At 44.2% G+C, this 24457-nt stretch overlaps 1 protein-coding gene across 9 annotated transcripts in view; it reads left to right on the top strand.

The window, feature by feature from the left end:
* Positions 1–24457, top strand: part of ARHGEF6 (Rac/Cdc42 guanine nucleotide exchange factor 6) — an 83117-nt gene that overhangs the window by 46691 nt on the left and 11969 nt on the right. For 6 of the 9 annotated variants that reach the window (XM_075941044.1, XM_014569727.3, XM_014569726.3 and 3 more), the window contains 8 exons: positions 853–975; positions 2939–3077; positions 9710–9769; positions 13790–13936; positions 15661–15747; positions 16728–16806; positions 18665–18798; positions 20354–20491. In XM_075941044.1, the coding sequence (XP_075797159.1) occupies positions 853–975; positions 2939–3077; positions 9710–9769; positions 13790–13936; positions 15661–15747; positions 16728–16806; positions 18665–18798; positions 20354–20491 (907 nt within the window). The remainder of the gene's footprint in view (positions 1–852; positions 976–2938; positions 3078–9709; positions 9770–13789; positions 13937–15660; positions 15748–16727; positions 16807–18664; positions 18799–20353; positions 20492–24457) is intronic. The other 3 variants (XM_006115442.4, XM_006115441.2, XM_025180889.2) reach the window with 2 other exon arrangements.

Genomic DNA, 24457 nt, shown 5'->3' with positions numbered 1-24457 from the left:
ATAATTCAAATTAGTTATGGAAAGAGTAATGGATGCTTTACTTGATAGAAGTTACCTTTTTCAGCATTCATATTTGCTTTCTAAGAATGTATTCACATATTACCTACTACTACGATAAATATGATAAAGAATCAGAATCAATTACTTGATATAATTGTCTCAGGATTTTTATGCACCGGTGATTTATTTCAATTTCATTTTTTATTTTCACGTATTTCACTATTTATTTTGACCAACACCAGTTAATTTTCTTCACTAATTAAGAGTTCCTGATTCAAATTTACTGCGTATGGTAATTATTCAATAAAATGAATAATGTTTAAAGTTCAAATCCTACAAATTTAAAACTGTTTTTTTACTTCCCTTTTGCAAGCACATTAATAAAAAATTCTGTTACGTATATTTAATTTCTTGAACTTTCCTATAAGCGTAACGTACGCAAAATGACTTTGCTTGGCCAACAGTGGCCTTACCTGCTAGTTATAGAATAAATCAATTGGGATACAAATACTGTACTTACATTCCAGAATATAAAGCAATATAAAAAAGCCATTGACTGCATGAAATTTTAGTTTGTACTGACTTCGTTAGTGCTTTTATGTTGCCTGTTGTCAGACTAGGCAATAGCTAGATGTGCTAATGTACCCTCTGGAAGACCTCTGCATACCCCCAGGGGGTTATGTACAGAACAACTGTTCTACATTAGCTGAATTTCTGCCACAGCTAGCACTGACAGCAGGTTAGGAAATACAGGGTGTCCATTTCACTGATGCTTTGTCACGTCTGAGGATCTGTCTTCTTAACCTTTGTTTCAATGACGTGCTCTGAAGATGTTGCTGTTTATATTTGCAGGCTTCCCGAGAACCAGCAGAGAGTGGGAGGCTGTTTTATGAACCTGATGCCACAGTTCCAATCTCTGTACCTCACGTATTGCGCTAACCACCCTTCCGCTGTTAATGTGCTAACCCAACACAGGTCAGGAAACAGCTCATGTCCAAAGAGCAAATCATCCGGTTTGTTTTAATGATGCCAAGTCCAGCCAGGGCCTTGGCCTGGGATCTTGACAACAGGATCCAAAGGCGACACCATTGCATGGAGTTTTGCCTCCTCTACAAAGACACACAAGCATCCCACATGACACTGACATCTATCTCCGAGGGCTGACACAGTGAGGTTCAGACACCTTCAACTTGCATTCGCTGACTTGAGGATGCTCGTTACCTCTCAGGATCAGGCCCCAAAGAGTCTTGAAACAACTACCTCAGAGAGGCCATGCTGTTCTATGCATTGTTGCACAAATCCAGGCAACATCCTCATTCCATGTGTGACTCCTTAGCTTTATGCTGTAGCCTGAGAGCTGAGAGAGTCCTCTGAGCTGACAGGCTATTGCTGCATCCCTGCCTATGCTGCTTAGCCCTCCTGAGCCCATCTGTGCAAGATGAGTTCTTGCATTTGTAAAATGAAGGCCTTTAAAATGTTCCTCTCGTAAGGTTGGATTATAGTGTAACCTAATTACAGGTCTGGCTACTGCGAGTGACACCCTCATTCAGTTCCTTAGCCAGAGAATGTTTAAAACGAGCATCTAGCGCCTCTCTTTTGGTGACTATTCTGATACATACCAAATGTGCTCTCCAAAGGGCTGTGAGCCAAAGCAGAGCATGTTTCGTAGATTCCAAGGCAAAACAGGTCTGACCTTCTGTAAAACACAGGTCATAGAACTGCCCCCAAAAGAATTCCTGGAGAAGAGCTATTAGATAACCAGCCAGTCAGGACATAAAAATGGCCAGCGATGGAGAATCCACCCTGACCCTTGGAAAGTTATTCCAGTGGTTAATGGTCCTCCCTGCATTAAATGTATGCTTTATTTCTGGTCTGAATTCATCTGGCTTCAACTCCAGCCATTGGATTTGTTATACTGGATTGTATTAGCCCTTTCGCTCCTCGATTAAAGAGCCCATTTTTAAGCATTTGTTTCCCATGGAGGTACTAGTAGTCTATAATTAAGTCACTCCTCGACCTCTCTTTGTTCAGCTAAATAGATGGAGCTCTGTGAGTCTGTCATTGTACGACACGCTTTATAACCCTCGAGTCATTCTTGGGCGTGTCTCTGAACCCTCTCCAATGAAGCACCTTTGTTCTTGAACTGTGCACACAGTCTTCCAGAAGTGGTCACTGGTGATCGCTATAAAGTGTGTTCTCTAAAAGGAAATCCTGCTTATTGCTCCCAGTGGGTTGTTCAGGCATCCAGCAGCAAGAGTGTCCAGGGCGCCCATGCCTCATCCCTCAGGAGAGAGAGGCCTACTGAGGGTAGGCAGAGCCCTGGCAGTGCTTGGCATGCGTATGCTACAGCAGCTTCTACAATAGTTCCTACTTGCCATCCAGCATGAGCAACTCTCATTACAACTATATTCTCCTGAACTGTACCTTGAGCCTGTGCTGTGTCCGAGCCCTGGCAGAGGTATGCAGGGTTGAGGAAAGGGTGCTAGGCGCCATCTTTCTCCTGTGAGGGCCGGCTGCAATGGGACTGCCCAGGTACTGCTCCCTCCTAGTGTTGCTGGGACTCATGTCACTCTAGAGAGAGGAACTTGATTTCCTTCCCATGCAGAGCTGGCCAGTACATCAGTGTGGGGAGGTGGCTGCACCGATTCATGGTGGTTGCACAGCATGCACACACCTGCTGTGCACTGGGGTCTCCATTGGAACCCCCCTTCCCCCCGAGAGCTCTCCTGGGGGAGCCATGTTCTTGATCTGCCAGAACCCCAAACTGGGCCTCTCTGGCCCACTGTGTTTGCAGCAGCCAGCAAGTGTAGAAGAAGCGGGATTCCCTTTGCAACAGAATGCACCTCAGAACTGTACTACAGTTATGAGGACAGTGAAGGCATTAGTAAAACATGGCCTGCAGAGGCTGCTGAACTTTCCTTGTTATCTCTGTTGACAGTGATGAATTGGAGAAGTTTATGGAGAACCAGGGCGCAGCCAACTCAGGGATTTTGATCTTAACAACAAGCCTCAGCAAACCCTTCATGAGACTGGATAAGTACGTCACCCTTCTCCAAGAACTGGAGCGGCACATGGAGGTAAATGAGACACAGCATCTGTCAGGTGGAGGGTTCGCGCATCTGAAAAAAACAGCATTGAGGATTGCTTGTGCCCAAGGCCTTCTGACTGGATATTGAGGGTGGCTCACTACTGTAGTATTTGAACGCCCTACATTCTTCAAGGTATTTCTCCTCGCGTGCCACTGTGAGGAAGGACAATGCCATTGCCCTAGTTCTTCTGGTGAGGCTTTGAGGCACAGAGGAATTAAGAGGCTGGCCCAGGGTCACTCGGGAAATTTGTGGCAGAACATCGAACTAAACTTGGGTCTTCCAAGTTGGAGACTAGCACCCGAACCACTGGGCCATCCTGACTCTCAGGCCTTGAGTCTAATGATGCTGAGGCTAATAGTTCAAAGTGCTCTACTTTAACATGGGTCAGACTGGGTCACAGCCACTGTGCTGTAACCCATGTAGAGAGGTAGTACATCAGCTCCCTCTCCTCACAGCTATAAGCTCTCAGCGCCTCCCCTCTTCAGCATCTTCCTGTGGTGCATCACGACCCTGAGCCCTGCCTGTTGTTGGATATTGCAGCCACAGGAGGGAGATATGAGAGGGCAAGGGGCTCTTGGACACGGTGGCAGTGAGGGCTATGAAAGTAGCTGGATACATAGACTAGCTAGAGTGGAGTGAGGACAGCAAACTGGCCAGCAGTCTCATTTTGAGCAGGACAGATTTTAGCCTCAGCCCTCCGCCTCCGTGTTGTGTCCCTGAGTAGCTGGACCAAACCAGATGTTTTGTTTGCAGTTCTTGCCTATGGACACCAGAGGCCGCTGCTCTCAGTGTAGCAGGCAAAGGCTGCTCTGCCGTCGCTCTGGACTTGTTCCAGCACAGGTGTCCTCATACCAGAGAGGCATCTGCCCTGCTCAGGCACCAAGTGTGTGAATCAACAGACCCACCTGATGGCCAGCGAGAACCCTGAAGGCAGCAGGAGCACACAGTGGGGAGAGGGCAATGAGGAAGTTGGAGATACAACCATGGTGGGACAAAGGAACAGTGTAAATGGGGCTAGCGCAGGCAAGGGGGAGCTGCCCTAGGAAAGCAGCCAAGGCACAAGCAGACTTGGTTGCATCAGATGGGGAACAGGGCTCTAAAGGGTGGATGGAAGAGGCTGCTCACCTGCTGGGGTTGGGTTTTATGGAGGAGGGTCTAGTGAGACTCTAGTGCAAGGGTGGCCAACCAGTTAGAGACGAAAAGCCAAAATAGCTGTGGATAGAGTGAGAAGAGCCACATATTATATATTTATTTGTATATATCTATCCATAGATAGATAGATATAGTACACAAAATGTAGTGATAAAAATAACAGAGCCAGGCACCCTCTTCCCCGCTCTAACCTAATGCCTGGGTCCCAGAGCCGTCACTGCTGCCACGCGCTTCTCCCTCCAGGCGCTGGGTGCGTGCGCAGAGTGGCCGGCTGTGAGCAGGTGATGGGGTGCCGTGTGCAGAGCAGCTGGCTGTGAGCAGGTGATGGGGTGCCGTGTGCAGAGCAGGTGATGGGGTGCCGTGTGCAGAGCAGCCGTCCGTGAGCAGGTGATGGGGTGCCGTGTGCAGAGCAGCCGGCCGTGAGCAGGCGATGGGGTGCCGTGTGCAGAGCAGCTGGCTGTGAGCAGGCGATGGGGTGCCATGTGCAGAGCAGCCGGCCGTGAGCAGGCGATGGGGTGCCGTGTGCAGAGCAGCTGGCTGTGAGCAGGCGATGGGGTGCCATGTGCAGAGCAGCCGGCCGTGAGCAGGCGATGGGGTGCCGTGTGCAGAGCAGCTGGCTGTGAGCAGGCGATGGGGTGCCATGTGCAGAGCAGCCGGCCGTGAGCAGGTGATGGGGTGCCGTGTGCAGAGCAGCTGGCTGTGAGCAGGCGATGGGGTGCCGTGTGCAGAGCGGCCGGCCGTGAGCAATCCGGGTGCGCGGCTTAGAAGCAGCAGGAGCCGCATTTCCTTAATCAAAGAGCTGCATGCTGCCCGAGAGCCGTGGGTTGGCCACCCCTGCGCTAGTGTTAGGCCCCTCTTCCGGAGGGTTTGTCCAAGGCAGCTCCCATGTGGCGTCTTGTGGCGTTGTTGCTGAGCCGTGTGCTTGCAGTTCTGGGTAAACTGGTGAGCAGCTGTGAGGCGCCATGGCAGTCGTGATGGGCCGCATGTGGCGCTGAACGCAGGAAGTGGCGTAGGGTCCTGGCATCAGGGTAGGGATTTGTGGAAAGCCCAAAGCTAGCTCGATTTGGAGGCTCACTAAATAAGATATTTATATTTTTGGAAAGCTTCTACAGTCTCCTTTTCCCCCTCCCACCCCGCAATCTGAATCTAAATGCAACCATGATGTCGCTGGCTTATTTGGAAATTTGGTCCTAGTAAAATCTATCAAATGCTGGCAGCAGCAGAAGAGTGAGAGAGACAGGAGATGAGGTCACTTGGTTAAGGCACTGGGCTAGGATTCAGTCCCAGAGGACACATTTTATCCAGACTTTTTATCTAAAATGTCCAGCTCAGCTCAAATGACGAGAAGTCCTGTGGCACCTTATAGACTAACAGATTTATTGGAGCATAAGCGTTCGTGGGCAAAGACCCACTTTGTCATATGCATGCTGCTCTGCCCACGAAAGCTTATCCTCCAATAAATCTGTTAGTCTATAAGGTGCCACTCGTCGCTTTTGCAGATTCAGACTAACACGGCTACCCCTCTGATACTCGACAGCTCAGCTCAGGAAGGGCAACTAGAGGCTTGCTCACATTAGGAAAATGTCCTAAAAATGTTCTACCGTTGTTAACCCACATTCAGCTGAGTCACTATTACAAAACTGACTATTACAAAAGCTTCAGAGGGGTAGCCAAGTTAGTCTGTAACTGGAAAAACTTAAAAAAAGAACAAATAGTTTTGCAGCGTCTTAAAGACTAACAAAGCATGTAGATGGTATCGTGAGCTTTTGTGGGCACAACCCACTTCTTCAGATGAATGGAGTTACTACAAGTCCAGTTTCGAAATAAATAGAGGGTGGAATGGGGGAGGGGAGAAAAAAGGGGGGAAAAAGGGAAAGAAATAGTCAATTAGAGTCTCTATGCTACACGAAGCAGATAGAGAACTTGCAAATTGTTCTTATGTACCCATTGTTTTGGTTTTTTCATGTCATTAGGATGTGGAATGTAGCATAGAGACTCTAACTGACTATTTCCTTCCCTTTTTTCCTTCTCTCCCTCCCCCATCCCCTATTTATTTCGAAACTGGACCTTTAGTAACTCCATTCATCTGAAGGAGTGGGTTGTGCCCACGAAATCTCATGATAACATCTACATGTTTTGTTAGTTTTTAAGGTAATGCAAGACTATTTGTTCTTTTTTAAGTTTTTCCATTGCCTAGTACCAGGGCTTGACAATCACTGTTTCTACTTGCCCATGGTGAGTAGATTTCAACCGTTCACTCCGTTCGCCCTGTTCACCGGCGCTACACACATGTGCCGTACTGGTCTGGTGCATGCGCGGTGTGGGGCTGGCGAGTAGATCTCGCCGTGGTTTGTCGAGCCCTGCCTATTACAAATAGTCCGTCTGGTTGCTGGCTCTGTTTTAGCACCAGTTCAGCTGTATCTGTGTAACCCAGGCTCCTTATTTCCCCCTTAGGGGCACCTAGCCTACGTAGAGATTGATGAGCCTGTTACAGCCTTAGCTAAGAGCCGTGTGGCTTTTAGCTCAGGCAGTAGGGGCTTGTATATTAAGCTTCAGAGAGTCCAGGTTTGATCCTTCCTGCCAATGACTGGGAAATGTTCCCTCTAGTCTTTTGCATCCACGTGAGGATTTTTTCCATCCATGCACAGAATAAATTTTTTGTGCACCAAGGCATGTGCCAATGTGCACCACCAGTAGAAATAAGACCTAGCTGTTGGCGCTTTGCTAATCAGCTGGGTGGCATTTGAATCTCTCCTGAGCAGCCACACATGCACACAGCTTACAGGAAACACTGGACTTGGGTCTCTCAGCATTATATTTGCCCCAGAGAAAGCTCAGCCATGTCTCTGAACAGGGCTTGGTCTGGTCTGCACTTTGCAGTTGCATGCCTTCCAGCACCAACCCGGCTGCGCATCTCAACAATATTCCTAGTATAGGGCCTAGGCTAGAGAGGGAATGGGGAAAAGAGAAATTCCTCTAACTCTGACAGTCTACGTCTACACAGTGGAGCTATTTTGAAATAATGGGCGTGCTATTCTGGCAGCACAAAATTTCAAAATAAGCTATTTCAAAATAACTGCGAAATAAGCTACGTAATTTGCACAGTGCAAATTGTGTAGGTTATTTCGAGGTAAGGGTGCTGTGTAGACGCACTCTCGCTGAATACTGCCTGTGTTCCTCTAACGGCCTCCCCACAGGTGCTGTGGCTAACATGCTAACCCAGTAACAGAGAGGTAGGCGTGTTAGTCTGATCTTGGTAAAACAAAAAAAGCAGTCATGTAGCACTTTAAAGACTAACAAGATGGTTTATTAGGTGATGAGCTTTTGTGGGGCAGACCCACTTCTTCCCAGGTGAGAGAAGAGCTGGAGGGCTGGTCAGACATGGGTCACCTATTTTTGTTGGATTCTACATTGTCAACATGATGAGTGTGTTTAGCTGTGCTACACCTTGTGAGAGTGTATAAATTGAGGCATTGAGCAAATGTGGTAGAAGTGGGAGTGGATGTACCTTATGAACTGAGAAGTAGGGCTTAGGTCACTGGGATCCCTGTACAGTAGCACAACAGGGACAGGGCATGAGTGGGGTGTGGGGGAAAGCTGAAAGATGCACTGCCCCATTGTCAGGGAGGTGCCAAGCATAAGGTTTTCTGCAACCTACTCTAGCTGTTGAAGCAACTCCACCACTGGTCCATAATCTGGAGGTGTGGCATTCCTTCTTCCTTACCCTTGGTCAATGCTCAATTTGTGCCAGGGCTTGCTGCATCAGAGCTTCGACACTGAATTGTTTGAGTACCAGCACCTCTTTCATTACAAATTAAGCATTATCCTTGACCCATCTGCCCATGACTGGTCCAGCTGTTCTGTCCAGCGACTGGGCTCTGGATTGGGTTATAAAGAGGGCATAATGCATAGGCCAAATTCTGCTGACAGTTCTGTGTGAAATACTCCAGCTGAAGTTGATGGAGGCTGATGTAAAGTTGACGGAGGCTGGAGTTGATGTGTGCCTGTTCAGGCTCAGAATGGCTATAGGCCCTCAGATAGCGGTGGAGGAAGAGACTCAGAATAATATCCTTCTCTGATCTTCGGCCAAGAGCTGTTCCCCCTAGCCTTCTGTTCTCTGGGCAAGTGCAGAGCAAGGATCTTCAATATCGGTTAATTGAATAGTTGAGTAACCTCATGAATTCTTATCGGTTAGTCGACTATTCTATAGTCCCTGGGGGCAGAGCCGACAGCCGCTGTATCAGAGGCAGCAGTGCAGGTTGTCAGGCGGGAGCTCGTCTATGAGGGGAGCTCGTTTAAATATCATCTCCCCTTGGGGACCGGCTGCCTGTTGTCCAGTGCTTCCGCCTCTGATAAAGAGGCAATAGTGTGGGGTGGCAGCAGTCCCTGTCTAAGGTGGGTCTGAGCTCCCAGGCCCAGTACGAGCCAGAACTGTGCCAGACTACCTGCCTGCCTGGCTCCTAATACGCTTTAAATGCAGAGCCGCAGCAGGAGTAGGTTCTGGACCCGGTGCAAGCCAGAACTGAGATGAGCTGCTGGCCAGCCTGCTAAAAAATGTACTGGGGAGGAGAGGGAGAAGGGAAATGCATGCTGTCTATAGCATTAACCGAGAAGCTTTTGGTTATCGGTTAACCGACTACACTTATTACATCCCTAGTGCAGGACCCCCACTGATGGCCGTGGGAATGACATAGAAAGCATTGGAACAGTGCGTGTGAGAGTCAAGGTGTGCTTTGTGGATAAGGGAGCAGAGCTTTTCCTAGTCAGTCTGGCACTGGGCTATAGTTTTCTTAAGAAAGCAAAGTTTGGTTGAAATGGAATGGTGTCTATTCGGGATCACTTGTCTTTTGTTGTACAGTTTTGCATCGGTGCGTAACTTAGGGTGTGTCTAGACTACTGAGTTTTGTCGACAAAACTATACCAGCGTCTACACTACCGCTGAGTTCTGTCGACATAACATCGACAGAACTCAGCAGTTTTGTCGACGCTGGTAAACCTCATTTTACGAGGCATAACACCTTCTGTCGACAGAGTTCTGTCGACAGAAGGTGTTATTGCCTGTAGGGTTGCGTCTAGACTACAGGGTTCTGTCGACAAAGCAGCTTGCTTTGTCGACAGAACTCAATGTGCCTGGACGCTCTTTGTCGACAGAAGTTTTGTCGACAGATACTGTCGACAAAACTTCTGTCGACAAAACCCGGTAGTCTAGACGTACCCTTAGTTGCTTTAAACGCCGTTAGGATGGCGAAGGCAGTAGAAGAATGAAGAATTAGGGAGAGAGTCCTGCCCCACACAGTGGGATCCTCAGGTCCCCTGGGTCATGCTGCATCCGCCCTGTGCTGAACTGCTGCAACCCGGCTCCATATGGAATTCCCATGGCTTTTAATCTGTGGCAGCATTGGGGGAAATCTGCATTTCCAGATGCGATTGCTATTCATAGCTAACGCAAAGATTTCTTCCTTCGCTAGGAGGCACATCCGGACCACGAAGACGTTTTGAGAGCATTCACATCTTTCAAGTCCCTTGTGGTAGGTGGCAATTCTCAAAATAGAGCACTCCTTCTGTGTGCTCTGTCTCACAAAGCGTGAGTCAAGCCTGACATTTGTCTCCGTGTGGAAAGGTCTTTTAGAATGGAAAAGATGGGTTATGGAGACATCTTATTTGAAATTTTGCCTGACTTTGCCATCTGGTAGCATGTTCCAGCAATTGCATTGTGAGCGCTGTAGTGTAGTAACCTTACTAGACAAAGTCACTTATTTTAAATGGTATGCCACATAAGGAAGCCACGTGTAGGTGGGGAGTTTCCTTTAATCTCTGTCACCTTCACACCTGTGTCATTTTCACTACATATAATTATACAATTCCTTACTCAATAAAATGAGCTGTGAAGGATTAACACAAATATATGACTCAACTGCTAGTTCTAATAAAGAGATGAATTCTCGGTCTGATCCAAAGCTCATTGATTTAATTGGGCTTCTTTCCACTGATATCCATGTGCTTGGGATCAGTTCCTTGTATATGATGAACAGTTATAACACCATGTCAAAATGGCAATGAGTAGAGAAGTTTATTAATCAAATGTCTCTTTGTGTCTTTACAAAGAGCAATGATGCAGTCAGTAGCAATGCAATAGTGAACATATTTCAGTTAATCATTCCAAAGCACTTTAGAACTTTTCTGAAAGTGAAAGGAGAAAGGAAGCCTTTTACATGGTTGACTGTTACACAAGGGAAGGTTTAATATTCAGTTGTCAAGAAAGTTATGTTCTGTGTCTTTTTAGCTACCGAATACCTTTCACTATAACTACTCCAGATGTGGTCCCGCTTCCTTCCTTCCTTTGCAGAGAAGATGCAAGTTTTCAATGCTTTACAATGTAGATGAAAAAAGGAGGGAGGAGAAATTTCATAGAAAACAGGAAGGAGGGTATCAAGTTACATTTACTTAGAAGCTTAACAATTTGCATTAATTATATCCGATAATGGGAGTAATTCAGTTGTATTAACTTCAAAAGGGCTTTAATCTTTAGAGGTGCTGGTATTTTAAGGAGATTTGTACTTGAGCTATTAGATTTTGGTCATATTGTTAAAGTGTCTATGGTGCATAAGGTAAGACAAGCGCTTAATTCTGCAAGGTGCTTAGCATCTGCAAATCTCATAGGCTTCAATAGGATTTGTCAATGCTCAGGACATCTCAGGATGGGGATCTTTCTTATCAGTGTAATGTAATTACTATATATCTGAGATTAGATGGCCAAAGAGCTAAATTCTACCTAGGGATATGGCTGCATGACTCTCATGGAGTTAGGGATCAGTCAAGTATATGCTTCCAAGAACAGTGTGTAGGTTGAACAGTCTAATGAAAATGCTATCTGTAGTCCTGTGGTAGCAGCAGGGTGATAATACAGCAGTTTCAGTTTATAGAGATTGCAGAAAACATTTGTAGGTTTTATGAGGGTTTGCATCTCCTGAACTGCAGGTTTAACCAGTCAGGGTCACAGAAGGCCTACCATGTGACCTGTACTGCATGACTTTTGGCACAAAGTTTTGTAAACCAAAAGGAAACCACCAAACTAGGTTTCTAAAAATGAGTGTTTCAAAGGGTATAGCCAAAAGGGGCTCCTTCTTCAGTCACAGCCCCTGCAGAATTTGTACACAACCGAGTCAAATCCCGAGTGTGAAATGGAGTAAGAAATAAGAGCTCAGCCAGCATGAGGACCAAGTGAAAACTGAGCCATGGCTTGGCCTTGCAGGATTTTCCCTCCCAAGTTATCAGAACTTTACCCTATATCAGTTTCCATAATGAAATGCTTGCACAGGCCTACTGAGAAATGAATGCGCTTTAGGACAATATTTTACAATCCTTGCTCAATCAGCACCTCTTTTCACTTCAGTGGGAATTTGGCCTGTGTAGATCTATGTATTTTAGAAATATACCTCTGTGAGTCTGTTTGTTCAAGCACTCCTCCTGAACAATAAAACTAGGACTGCCAGATTTGCTATGCAACTTCCTCTTATCCTAACTTAAAGAAAGCTCAGGGTTTGGTTGTGCCAGGACTATGGGATGTGCCTGGAATTTGATTGTTTCTCATCAAATGGAAAGGGAGGGGGTCTAGTAGGAGGAACAGTTACACTGTGAAATGACCACAGAGGGACAACAAGGGCCTGACTTGGGGAGCAGCTGCCAGCCACTATGCAGCCCGCCCCGCCCCCAGGACAGCCCCAGGGAGAAGCCATCAGCTGGGGTGTGTAGCTCCTCCTCCCGCTTCCCCCCTCCATTCCATGCTGACCCAGGGAGAAGCAAGCAGCCAGGGTGTGCGACTCCTATCTCTGCCCCAGGTTGCACCCAGGCAACACTGGGTAAATCTTCATGTACTGTATAAAGACTTCAAAAGTTAGGGCCTGATCCAAAGCCCTTTGAAGTCAATGAGAGTTTTCCTACTGACTACAGTGTGCATTGGACCAGGCCCTTTGCCCTCAGAGAGCAAGACTGTGTGGCTACGTCTACATTGGCAAGATTTTGCGCAAATACTTTTAACTCAAGAGTTTTTGCATTAAAGTATTTGCTCAAGAGAGCATCTACACTGGCATGTGCTGTTGCGCAAGAGATGTGCTTTTGCACAAAAGCATCCATGCCAGTGTAGATGCTCTCTTGCTCAAGAAAGCTCCGAACACTTGCGCAAGAGGACTTATCCCTGAGCGGGAGCGTCATAGTTCTTGCGCAAGAAGCACTGATTTCTTACATTGGAACGTCAGTGTTCTTGCGCAAGAACTCGTGGCCAGTGTAGACAGGCGGCAAGCTTTTGTGCAAAAGCAAATGCTTTTGCGCAAAATCTTGCCAATGTAGACACAGCCTGTATGTATAATCAGTACTCTTGAACCTGGAGACAGTTAATAAGATTAAATTTATAATGACATTGTTAGGTTTTTTTAAATGTAAATTTTTCTGAGCAGATCTTGTATTTTCTTTTCCATTTGCATCTTGTTCAGTAATTCCCATATAGCACCTAAGGCAGCTGTAAAGAAGAGCAACACGTTGACCTCATTGGAATGATACAGATTTAGACAGGCTGTGCATTTGGCCCATTCTGTTGAACTATAATTGGATATTCTGGTTTTAGGTCAACTTAAGTGCATTCCTTTAATGTATTTTATTTTGCTGTCCACATGCTCAAGCTGTGAAATTCACAGGTTTTGTTATGTAGTATTTAAAAGGAAAGTATTTGCTGATCTGGTTTGTACAGTTTTGCACCCCTTTCAATTTTCATTTTATTTAAAGTTTGGACAAAATTGCTGTTTTCTCATTAAAAACTTACAAAAATAGAAAGTTCAAGATTCCCAATCTTTCGCCATCTTTGGTTAGAAAATGGGTACATTTTTCACTTAGATATTGGACAGGTTTGACCAAAAACATATACCTCAGTACACCTTTATTTCTTGCTTTCTTGTTTTTAAAATAACTTCTTATTTTGTATTTCATCAAAATGTTGTAATATTAACAAAGTTAGTCCAATAAAGCAAATGTCAGATTTCTTGCTTGCATAGGTGGAGTTGTATAAAGCTAAGTGATGCTGTTTATTTCTCACCAACATCATTGGTACTGTCCTGGTCACCTCTGGTCTTCCATTAAACCCAGAATTTTGATACATTTTTATCAAACAAAAGTTCCAATGAATCTTTGGTCACATCCACTAAATATTAACATGAGTCTAAATAAGTATACGTATTATACAATGTAGAATGACAGGGACAGATTTTTAAAGGTATTTAGACACACAGATTTTCAAAAACACCTACTTGCTTAACACCCATTGAAATTAATGCATTTTAGATGCCTCAATGTCTTTGAAAATTCTAAATACCTGGAAAAATCTGTCCAGTAGAAAGGTATTTTCCTAGCACTAATGTCTGCATTTGGCATTAACCATCAGACCAATAACATTGGCAGAAAAACTCTTCTTGGTGGGATAGAGCAGTTTTGGTACTGAAGTTTTCCTGTTCTCGTTTTAACAAACCTTTTTCTTTTCTTTTTTTCATCTGTGATATCAGTCACGGTGCCAGGAGCTGAGGAAGAGGAAACAACTTGAATTGCAGATCCTTTCAGAGTCCATTCCAGGATGGGAAGGAGAGGATATCAAAACCCTGGGCAATGTAATCTATATGTCACAGGTCATGGTACTGTGTGGGGCAGGCGAGGTAAGGTGACAAAAGTCCTTCTCTCCCTCTCCATGCTAAAATGGTAAAGAATGCTCAGGTCCAAAAATTCTCTTCATTGTGGTCATGTTTTGAAAGATGGTGAGTGCTCTGGCCCCTATCCACCAAAGCACTTAAACATCTGCTCCACCTTAAGTGCAGGAGCCAATGGGACTGCTCGTGTACTTAAAGGTAAGAATGTGCTTAAATGCATCCCTGGATCAGATTCTGAGCGCTCAGCACTAGGCTGCCCTTTTCTGACTGGTATTTATCTCTCAACCAAAAAGATATTTTCATGATGTTAAGCAAGCAGGAAGGATTTTTTTTTCTTAAGTTGAGCAGAAAAACAAAGTCCCGTCAAACTCCAGCTGCCCAAATTTTCTCTTTTCTAGCTCCGTTTACTTCCTTCACTTCCTCCGACAGAAGCCTGAATTAGCATGATATGTTATGTGGTCTTATTAGGCACTGTTAAACAGATGGCAAGTTCCATTCTAGAGCTGTCTGTGTTTTGGAGTTGGCTCCAAAAATGATCCTGGTAAATACAAGTCTGATTCTGCCCTTGCATGTCCTTGACGTGCATTCAAGAGGAGTTAGACAGTAGGCCTGATCTTATAAACCAGGAATGGGGAACCTCCAGAAGGCTAGCCACATGTGGTTCATCAGGGTTTACCTAAGCGGCTGCTGGCGAGTTTACCTAAGCGGCTGCAGGCACAGCTGCTCGAAGCTCGCAGTGGCCGTGGTTTGCCATTCTCGGCCAATGGGAGCTGCTGGAAGCAGTGGCCCAACCCATGCCACTTTCTGCAGCTCCCATTGGCAGGGAACAGTGAACTGTGGCCACTGGGAGCCGCGAGGGGTTTGCCTGCAGATGTTCAGGTAAAGAAAGCATCTGGCGGCCTGTCAGCGGCTAACCCTGATGAACCTTGTGTGGCTACCATGCCGGAATGTCCCCACCCCATTGTAAATATTTTTAGTTAGCTGCTTATTATGTGAGTAGACCCATTAAGGCTGAGTGGACTACTTACTCACTATGTTTAGGGGAAGGCTTACTACAAAGGTCTGCAAAGTGTAGCTCTCCGTTTGCACTCTTTTGTATCATTTGGGATGCAAGGTGCTAGAATATAAGTGATCTTATTATTACAAACCATTGCAAGAATGTCTTGATTATTTGCAAAAGGATGTTTACTATTAATATCTTTGGGCCATGTTCTGTCATAAATCTATATGGATGACCCCTGTTGCCCTGACCAGAAGTTCCACAGACAGAGTCATGACAGATTTTGACCTTTAAGTTTTAAATAAACAAGTGAGAACTGGTGGCCTCTAATGCTCTCCTTATATATGTGTTCATATAGTGTTATATGTTTTAGTACACATGCACACACACACACACACACACACACACACACATTAGCATGCATTATATATGAATAATTTCTTACTACTGTAGCTCTTACGGTTTTGTTTGTGTATTTCCCTATTGGAGCATTGGTACTACTCACTGCCAGATAAATTAATACTCGGGAGGATGCATGTATGAATGTTTGTAGTCTCTGAAAGGCTGTTAAGTAAAGAACATGCATACTTTTAAAAATAATAGGCTCAGTTCTGTTCCCTTCATTGGGTATGTTGCCATTGATATAATTGACAACTGAATTGGGCCAATTATACTAATGCCTCTGAGGAAAATGTATGTGATGCATCATAAAATGGATATTTTTTCATTTTAGGAGAAAGAAGAGAGATATTTCATGTTGTTTGCCAATGTTCTGCTAATGTTGTCTGCAAGTCCTCGGATGACTGGTTTTATCTATCAGGTAGGCACTTTTGATTTGAAGTTGCAAGTATTTGGGCGTAAAGAAGGAAACCAAATGTCTGTAATCAGATTAAATTCCTCTGCTTTCTAAAACTCCTCTGTTGTGGTGCTAACACCAGGAAACAGAGAACTCTAGCTTACCATACATGCCAACATGGGGAGTCGTTAGTCAGTTTCCACAAGCGTGAGTGCCCTTGAATTAAAATATCTCACTTTCTTATACTCAGAGTTCTGAGCAATTACTTGGTGCATGTACAATAAATTGCTGACATAGCTTTACCATTCTGAACCCAAATAGAAACTACAAACTAGGTGTCGGTAGCATGTACCCATCTCAGTAATGCCTGGTTAAAAGCTTTCATGCTGATCTTTTTTTTTAACCATAGGCTGATAATTTCCATTTTACATAATGAGATGCCCAAGGCAATGCATTTTTAGACACTTACTACACTACTGAATACCGGGAGTCATTCTATTTTGGCTTTATTCCCCACACCCTAGTGGTGGCACGAAAAAATTCCCATGAAAGAAACAACCTCATGCTAATTTCTCACACGCATGGATGCACGGACAAGAGAAATCATGACGACAGGAAGGAATCATTATGGGTATTCTTTGATTTTGATTTTAGATTGACAGCTCAGTCGTGCAATATGACTTTCCCTAAGAGAGTCTTATGGAAGTTAGTGAGGATGACGTCCTTTCTAAAGCTTTTTGAGATCTATGGGTAAGCAGTACTATGTAAGAACTAGGTACTATTAATTATTATAATTAAGTTAGCATGGGAATTTTTGTAATGGCCTCGATCTTGTGTTTGGCCTATTGAGGACAGGGAACTCTAGATCCACAGACTTAAGGGGAATCTTTTCTGCTTTTCTGAGGCCTTCAGTGATTTCTGGCGGTGCCTTCTGAAACGGGCAGATGGGCTGAAAAATGACAGATGTGGACTCTGAATCATTCTTAATTTTTTTTTTTTAATAGGGAAAACTGCCGTTAACAGGAATGATGCTGACAAAATTAGAAGAAACAGAAGGGAATGAGCATGCTTTTGAAATCACAGGTCACTATGCTTTTTGCATTTCTTCTCCAGTGGAAGCAGCATCTACTCTGTAGTTAGTTCCCAACACTTTTGCTGCTATGATATGTTATTCAGTTCTTTTTGTTCTTATGCTACTGTGAGATCTGTATTCTGTGTGTCCAGCCCCCTTGATGGGCAAGAAAGGAGTCTGCTTTTGACCTGCCATGACTGGGTTTGAGCTGCTTCAGACTCCATTATGGGGTACTGGTAGCACATGTACTGAGAAAAGAGGGGAGTGTAGGATACAGCCACTGTCTGCTTAAATTAGTACAGTCTTCTGAAAATCAGGGCCGGTCCACAACATTTTGGCACCTGAGGTGGGGAGCTCAAATGACGCCCCCGTAGCCCCTCGCTTGGGCCAAAACTTTGAAAGGTCTCAGTTCTGCCTTCTTCCTGTTCTACTCCTCTCATGGCACTGCACCATCTCTGTGCATCTAGAGCAGAGAGAATACATATGCACGAGCAGCAGACACAATTTTCCACACTCTGGGTCCTAGTGGTGTCCTCCCACAGTCTGGCACCTGAGGAGGCCACCTCAGTTTGCCTCATGGTAAGGCCATCCCTGCTGAAAATGTTGGGAACCAGTTCTTAATCTACGGCCAGTCTATTCACAGCCCACTTCTTCTGCACACTGAGGGTATGTCTACACACCTCAAAATAAGTTATGCGACTTGAGTTATGCAAATTGCGTAGCTTATTTGACATTTGAAATTTGGCACTGTCTACACAGTGCTAATTTTGAAATTAAATCACTGTTCTGGCATCTTCCTTAATCCTTGTACAATGAGGTTTTCAGGAAGCCAGAATGAAAATCCCCTTATTTTGAATGTATTTCTGGCATGCTGTTAAGACGCGCAGAATGCTATTTCAGGATAATGGCTGTTATCCCGAAGTAGCACCGCTGTGTAGACATACCCAGAGTCAGAGTATCATCAGAGTTAGAAATGGAAAAAGGATTGGATCATCCAGTCTACCTCTGGCCAATGCAGTATTGTTCTCTGAGCCACATTTCTTAATTTCTTGTTCATTCTAGTTATAAATATCTCGTATGCTTTGGAGTACCATGACTGGTCATTCCACAGTCCAAAACTTTCCACTGTTAGAATGCTTTCCCTAATATTCAGTCTGAATTTTCCCTTTCATAGTTTCATCCCATGACTCCTACTGAGACCAACCTTGTGGCATGCTCAGTACTTTGCCTCTGTCATTAGCTTTTGAACCCTGTAAATATTTGTGACTGTTATCATGGCCCCCATTAGTTACTGCTTAGTGAAGCTACACTTAACTTTTAATAATTCCTCACAAATTTATCCCTCCAGTTCCCTGCTCATTTCTGCTGATCTCCTCTGACCTCTCTCCAGTGTGTCAGTATCTTTCTGGCAGTGAGGCACACTGACTTGAGCACAGTGTTCCAGATACAGTCAGACCAGACTCACAGAGAGGGATAGCTCAGTGGTTTGAGTATTGACCCGGTAAACCCAAGGTTGTGAGCTCAATCATTTAGGGAGCTGGGGCAAATCTGTCAGGGATGCTACATGGTCCTGCTGTGAGGGCAGGAGACTGGACTTGTGATAATCTCTCAAGGTCCTTTCCGGCTCTGTGGGATAGGTATATCCCCAGAGCCCACTGATGCTAGAAGAAAAGCTTCCATTGACATAATTGGGCTGTGAAACAGACCTTTATGGAGGGATCTCCTTCCTCCTCTGGGCTGTGTGGCTTTCTCTGCAGCCAAATTGTCTGGCAAACACAAGAGGTGCTTCTTGGCAGCATGGGTTGGGTTGAATTTCTCGGATGGCTTGTGGCCATTTTGTAAATAATTCAGCTTGCTCCTGTATTGCAGGGCACATGATAGACCGGATCACAGTGTTCTGTAACAGCACCCAGGATTTGCACGAATGGCTCGACCATTTGCAAAGGCTGACCAAAGGGACATGCAGCACAATATCAAAAACGCAGTCGTGGAGTGCTCATTCTGTAAGTATGTTGTACCATTTCACCCCTTTCTGAATTGTATTGGCTCTTAGTATTGACCAGGCTTTCTTCTTACCTAATGTGACAAAGCAGATGGATTTGTATCTAGCCAGTTTTAATGAATCATAGAATGTTGGTCTGGGATGGACCTTGAGAAGTCATCTAGTCCAGCTCTCTCTGCTGTAGCACAACCAAATATACCTAGGTCATTTCTGACAGGTATTTGTCCAACTTGTTTTTAAAGCTTCCAACAATGTGATAGGGACTCATTGACCTCCCTCTGAAGCCTATTCCAGAGCTTAACTATCCTTGTAGTTAGAAAGCTTTTCCTAATATCTAACAAAATCTCCTTGCTGCAGATTAAGCACATTACTTCTTGTCCTATCTTCAGCGGAGATGGATAATAATTGATCACCTTTCTTTTTATAATCTACCTTAACATATTGGATGACTTATCAGGTCCATATCAGTCTCCTTTTCTTGAGACTAAATGGTTTTCTAAACCTTTCATCATTTTTGTTGCTTTCCTCTGGACTCTCCAATGTGTCTACACTTTTCCTAAATTGTGGGGCCCAGGATTAGACACAATACTCCAGCCTCACCAGTGGTGGGCAAAGCAGCACAATAACCTTCTATGTTTTACATACAACACTGTGCTACTACACCCCACAATCATATTAGCCTTTTTTGTAGCTGCATCACATGGGCCACTCGTATTGTTTGAGGGCCACTGTCACCCTCAGATCCTTTTTGGTAGTACTACCACCTAGACAGTTACTCCCCCTTTTGTAGTTGCACATTAGATTTTTCCTTCCTCAGTAAAAAATTTTGCACTTGGTTTTTATTTAATTTCCTCTTATTGACTTCAGACCAACTTATATAGCTATAGGGTTTTTCACACTGAGGTCATGGCTCCAGACCCTCCTTATGCCTGCGGCTGTAGAATTCACACCTCACACTATAGCAAGTCCCTTGCTATCTTTGTGGTAAGCCATGTCCTTACAGTAGTTCAGACAGAGAAAGGTCTTTTTTTTTCAATCACATATTAATAGTTTCAGAGGGCTAGCCGTGTTAGTCTGTAGCTTTAAAAACAATGAGTAGTCCTGTGACACCTTAGAGACTAACAAAAATATATACCGTATCATGAACTAGCTCATGTGAAGAAGTGGGTTTTGCTGTATACAGGGCCCAACAAATAATGCAATCTACTCACCTGTGGCGAGTAGATTACAACCCGGAAGAGCCGGGTTCAGGCGATCTGCGCATGTGCAGAATGATCTGCACATGCTCAGATCGCCGGACAGCGCGGCTGGCTAGTGCAGCACGCCGCAGTTTGGCGAGCCCTGGCTATATATATATATATATATATATATTTGTTATTACTATATATATTTTTGTTAGTCTCTAAAGGCTATGTCTACGCTGCCATTTTTTTTTGGCAGAAGATATGCAAATGAGAACACGATTTGCATATCTTCTGCTGAAAAAACCCGGCAGTGTAGACATAGCCTAAGGTGCCACTCATTGATATTAATAGTACGTGAAGGTATCTCATCAGGTATTTTTTCAGACTTTTAGTTCTCCTGGACAGCTTCGCGGACCACTGGAACCACCCAAAATCCTTAAACCCTGGACCTTAAGTTGTCTCCGACCTGCTCCTCCACTCAGACCATCAGCAGCTCTAGGTTACAAAGAGGTAATCTTGGAACATACAATGTGTTGTGCCTTTCATAGAAATGTTTAATGTTTGTGCAGAGTTTTGCATGATGGTAATAGAGAGGCGTAGGTTTAATAACTTTTAACAGAGATAGGTGTTAGATTAAAGGACTGCACAAAATAAAGCCCTAATCCTGCAAATATTTATGCACATGTTTAACTTGAAGCATGTAAATCCCATCACATCAATGGAAGTAGTTTTGTGCTTTAAGTTAAATGTTTGCATATTTGCAGGATTGGAGACTTAATATTTTCTCTACTTCCAGTGAGTCCGGTCCTAGAGTCTTTAATCAAAACTTCCATTTTAGAGTTTTATGGACATGAGAACTTTAGAATTGGCTTACTCCAGAAAGTTGTGGGAAGGAAATCACCATTTATTTTGATGATATTTCTCCACCTTTTATTTTTGCTGCTAGATCACAGATCTCCTGTCCGTGTTATCCCCCTGAGGAAAATCAGTTTCCAGGTCTTAGGTGACACATGGGAATTTTGTGGGGAAATCCATAATGGAACCCAGATCTAATTCTTAGTCCCTTGTTTTAACCATAAGACCATCCTTCCCTCCCTTAAAAATAAACTGAGTAATTAAAAAAGTTTGTTCTCGTTAGCAGTAGATGACTAAACAGCTGAATGACCAATCATCCTGGTTACAATAAAGGTGGGAACATTACCGTCTCATGCTCCTACACCCATCCTAGGCTTTGAGAATCCTCTGAACTGTCATTCATGCTTAAATTTGACACTTTACACCTAGGTCTTAACAAAGACAGTAATTATCTTACCCATTACATAGATAGCTACCCCAATTATCACCTCTAATATCATTAGCTCACAGACATTTATCTCCCCCTCCATCCCCCCTCTGTTCTGAAATTTGATTTGTCCTTTTCATATGTGTTCATTTTTTTGATTGTATCCTTTGGTATATATGGTCATGCCAATTTTCTTCCACTATTTGATCTGAGGAAGTGGGTCTGGCTCACAAAAGCTTATCACCTAATAAACCATCTTGTTAGTCTTTAAAGTGCTACATAGTCCTGTTTTTTGAAGAGGACTTAGACATCACTGTAGCAGTTGAAATGATTTTTTTTTACTTAACAAAATTCAGAAAATGTATTTTGAAAACTAAATTGGACTGCAAAACCCCTTAGTCTTTGCATGCTCTGAGTCCCTGTGGTTGACTAAGCAGTTTTATACTTGCGTGACAAATTGTTGCCCACTTACTATATTTTCAACTAATGATGAATCCTTGCTCTGCAAAACGATAAATGGCTTTATTTTAAAATAAGCCAAAAATGTAACTGATGGACCAATGTAACTGACACCACATCTCATTGAATCTCATTCACAGGTTATTACTGGGTTATTGCAACACAGATCACAAGTTATATTATATGTCTAGAAAATAGGTTAAGATTTCTCTGGAAGAGAATTGATTAATGATAATTCCAGAGCAACTGCTGTGTGATAAAAGCATGACCATGTGACTTAAAGTCACACCCTGGTGCGGGAAGCCTACAGTACAGTGAAAAAAACCTCTGCTGAGCATGGGGACAGGATGTGATGAGTCCACACACAAAGTGAATGTCAGCAATGCCCTGTGTGCTAAGGGGCAAGATGCTGGTGGCAGCCTCTGGCCCTCCACCACATAAACCTGAATTGAAATTTGAAAGTGAAGCTAGTGTTCATGGAAAGGTGCCAGGTTGACAATGAAAAGCCAGTTATTTAACGTTTACAGTTCAGACACAATATGAGTAGTTGATGTATCTTCTACTGTCCTATTAGCATGCCTCACATGCATTCTGGCAGGACTGTATCTAGGGGCTTGTCTTCACTACATGGAAGATTGCCATTGCTGCAATCGATCTTCCGGAGTTCAGTTTAGTGAGTCTAGTTAAGACTCACTAAATCAAACTCAGAGGGCGCCCCTGCTGGCATCCAATACTCCTGCTCTTGCCAGGAGTAAGGGAAACGGACATGAATATTTGCTCTCTTCGGCCTCCCACTGTGGGGTCTCTACCAAGCTTAACTTAAAGTAAGCCGACTCCAGCTATGTATTCTACGTAGCTGGAGTTGCGTACCTTAAGCCGAGCTACCGGGTCTAGTGTAGACTTGACCTAGGAATGAGACATTCAGGAAACCTCATTTTATTGAGGCTACTGTCAGGGAACCAATTAGCACCAATTGTGAAGAGAGGTGGTTGGAAGTGAATCTCATCTGCTAGGATCTGCATGTGGACCCTCCCCTGCACCATTTTGTAGCTTTAAAAAAAGCTTTTCAAAGCTGTTTCTGTTTTGCAAATCAGAACCCCAATTCCAAGCAGAACTGGACCTCACATGACTCTAGTCTGGATAGGCACTAATTGATTGGGCCTCTAGGAACAGAAAGGGAAAAAAGTAAATTTTAAAACAAGGCAACATTCTGATCTTGGTGTTACACCTATGTAAGTTCAGATGAACTCAAACTAGAGCTGTGTTCTTTCACCAGAAACCAGAATTCAGTTCTGTTTTTATAGGCATAACAATTCTGTTCACACACTAAATAACTCAAAGGGCTCTAACACACTGCATATGGTTCTTAATTCGTATCTTCTGCAAATACCTGGCAGACAGTAATGGCTTTGAATGAGTCCTTTTAAAATTTAGGCTGAACCTCATGGACACAATCCTGTAATGGGGATGAGAAATCAGATCTGGTTAGGTTCCTGATGTGAGATATATAAAATGATTTTAAAAATCTATTTCTAAAAAGAGAGTTCAGAGCTTTAATTAAAAGAAATTAATTATTGTCTATGGAAGGGGGTGGAGTTTGGTGGAAAGATAGGAAATGCTTAGACATCCACTGAGATTTCAATTGGCTTCTTGTTTGTTGGGCAGGATTTCAGAGATTTGTGTGCTTTTTCTTGTAGCTGGCTGCATTCAGGAAACCCCAGAAGCCTGCTTACGCACTGTCAGTGTTGCCATTTCCATTTAAACTGGGTCATTTTTCCTGTTCTGTTTCTAGTCATAATTTGAAATTACAGAGCAGGTGCCCACCAGTAAATTCTTATGTGCGGATTTGGGGTAATGAGGTGTGACATACTTTCCTAGCTTGAAAAATTACCTGCCTTGCATGACTTACAAGGTTTCTTACAGCAGCACATTTCTATGCAAACACCAACTTCTGTTGGGTCACTGGCCACGAGGTGTGTGCACTTACAGCAGAAATCTTGTCTTAAAACCCATATCATATGGTTTCTCTGGGTCTTTCCCAGAGAATCCTCAGAACCATATGTAGTAAGACCTGCTTGTAGGAACAAATCTGGCAGTCGGTACTTGTGCTGTGAAACTTGTCTGACTGCTGGGGGACCTCTGACAGCAAGTCATCAGGCCATGGAGTTATTTTGCTAATCCATCCTAAAGACTGGAATTGTTTCTGTGGCCTTTGCAACACACACTAGGGAAGGGAAGACTAGAGGCTCTGTCAACTACTGTCTACCCCATGCTGTCCTCAGAGCAGGTGGCTAATGCAGGAACCCAGGAGGCTGGTCTGTACTGAATGCAACATGTGTGGGCACCTCCCTGTAAAAACTCCAGGTATCTTTCTGTCCTCTTCTGCAGCAGATTCACAGGGAGATCACAGCATATTGGGAGCCTGGTGTGCCTGCTGAGGAGAGGGCTGAGTTCGGGCCTTATTGGCAATGATTATAGGAGAAATTTCTAGTGAAGTAGGAGGAAAATCCTTGTGTGTTTTGGTGCTTTGCACTGCAGCACTCGCTCATTTAGGGGGATGTTGACTGGGGCAAAATATAATTTAACTAGGAGAGAGTCCCATTCTACTTTAGAAAATGCAGTTCCCGGCATGTCAGCCAAGGCTGTCCTTACGGCCCCTTAAATCCTATGCAGTACTATTAAACTGGTTCCCCTATGCCTGTTGGCAGCTGGAGGGGGGGCGGAGAAGGGCAATT

The sequence above is a fragment of the Pelodiscus sinensis genome, chromosome 13, assembly GCF_049634645.1.
Source record: "Pelodiscus sinensis isolate JC-2024 chromosome 13, ASM4963464v1, whole genome shotgun sequence".
Classification (NCBI taxonomy): Eukaryota; Metazoa; Chordata; order Testudines; family Trionychidae; genus Pelodiscus; species Pelodiscus sinensis.
This window is presented reverse-complemented; position numbering and strand designations above follow the sequence as displayed.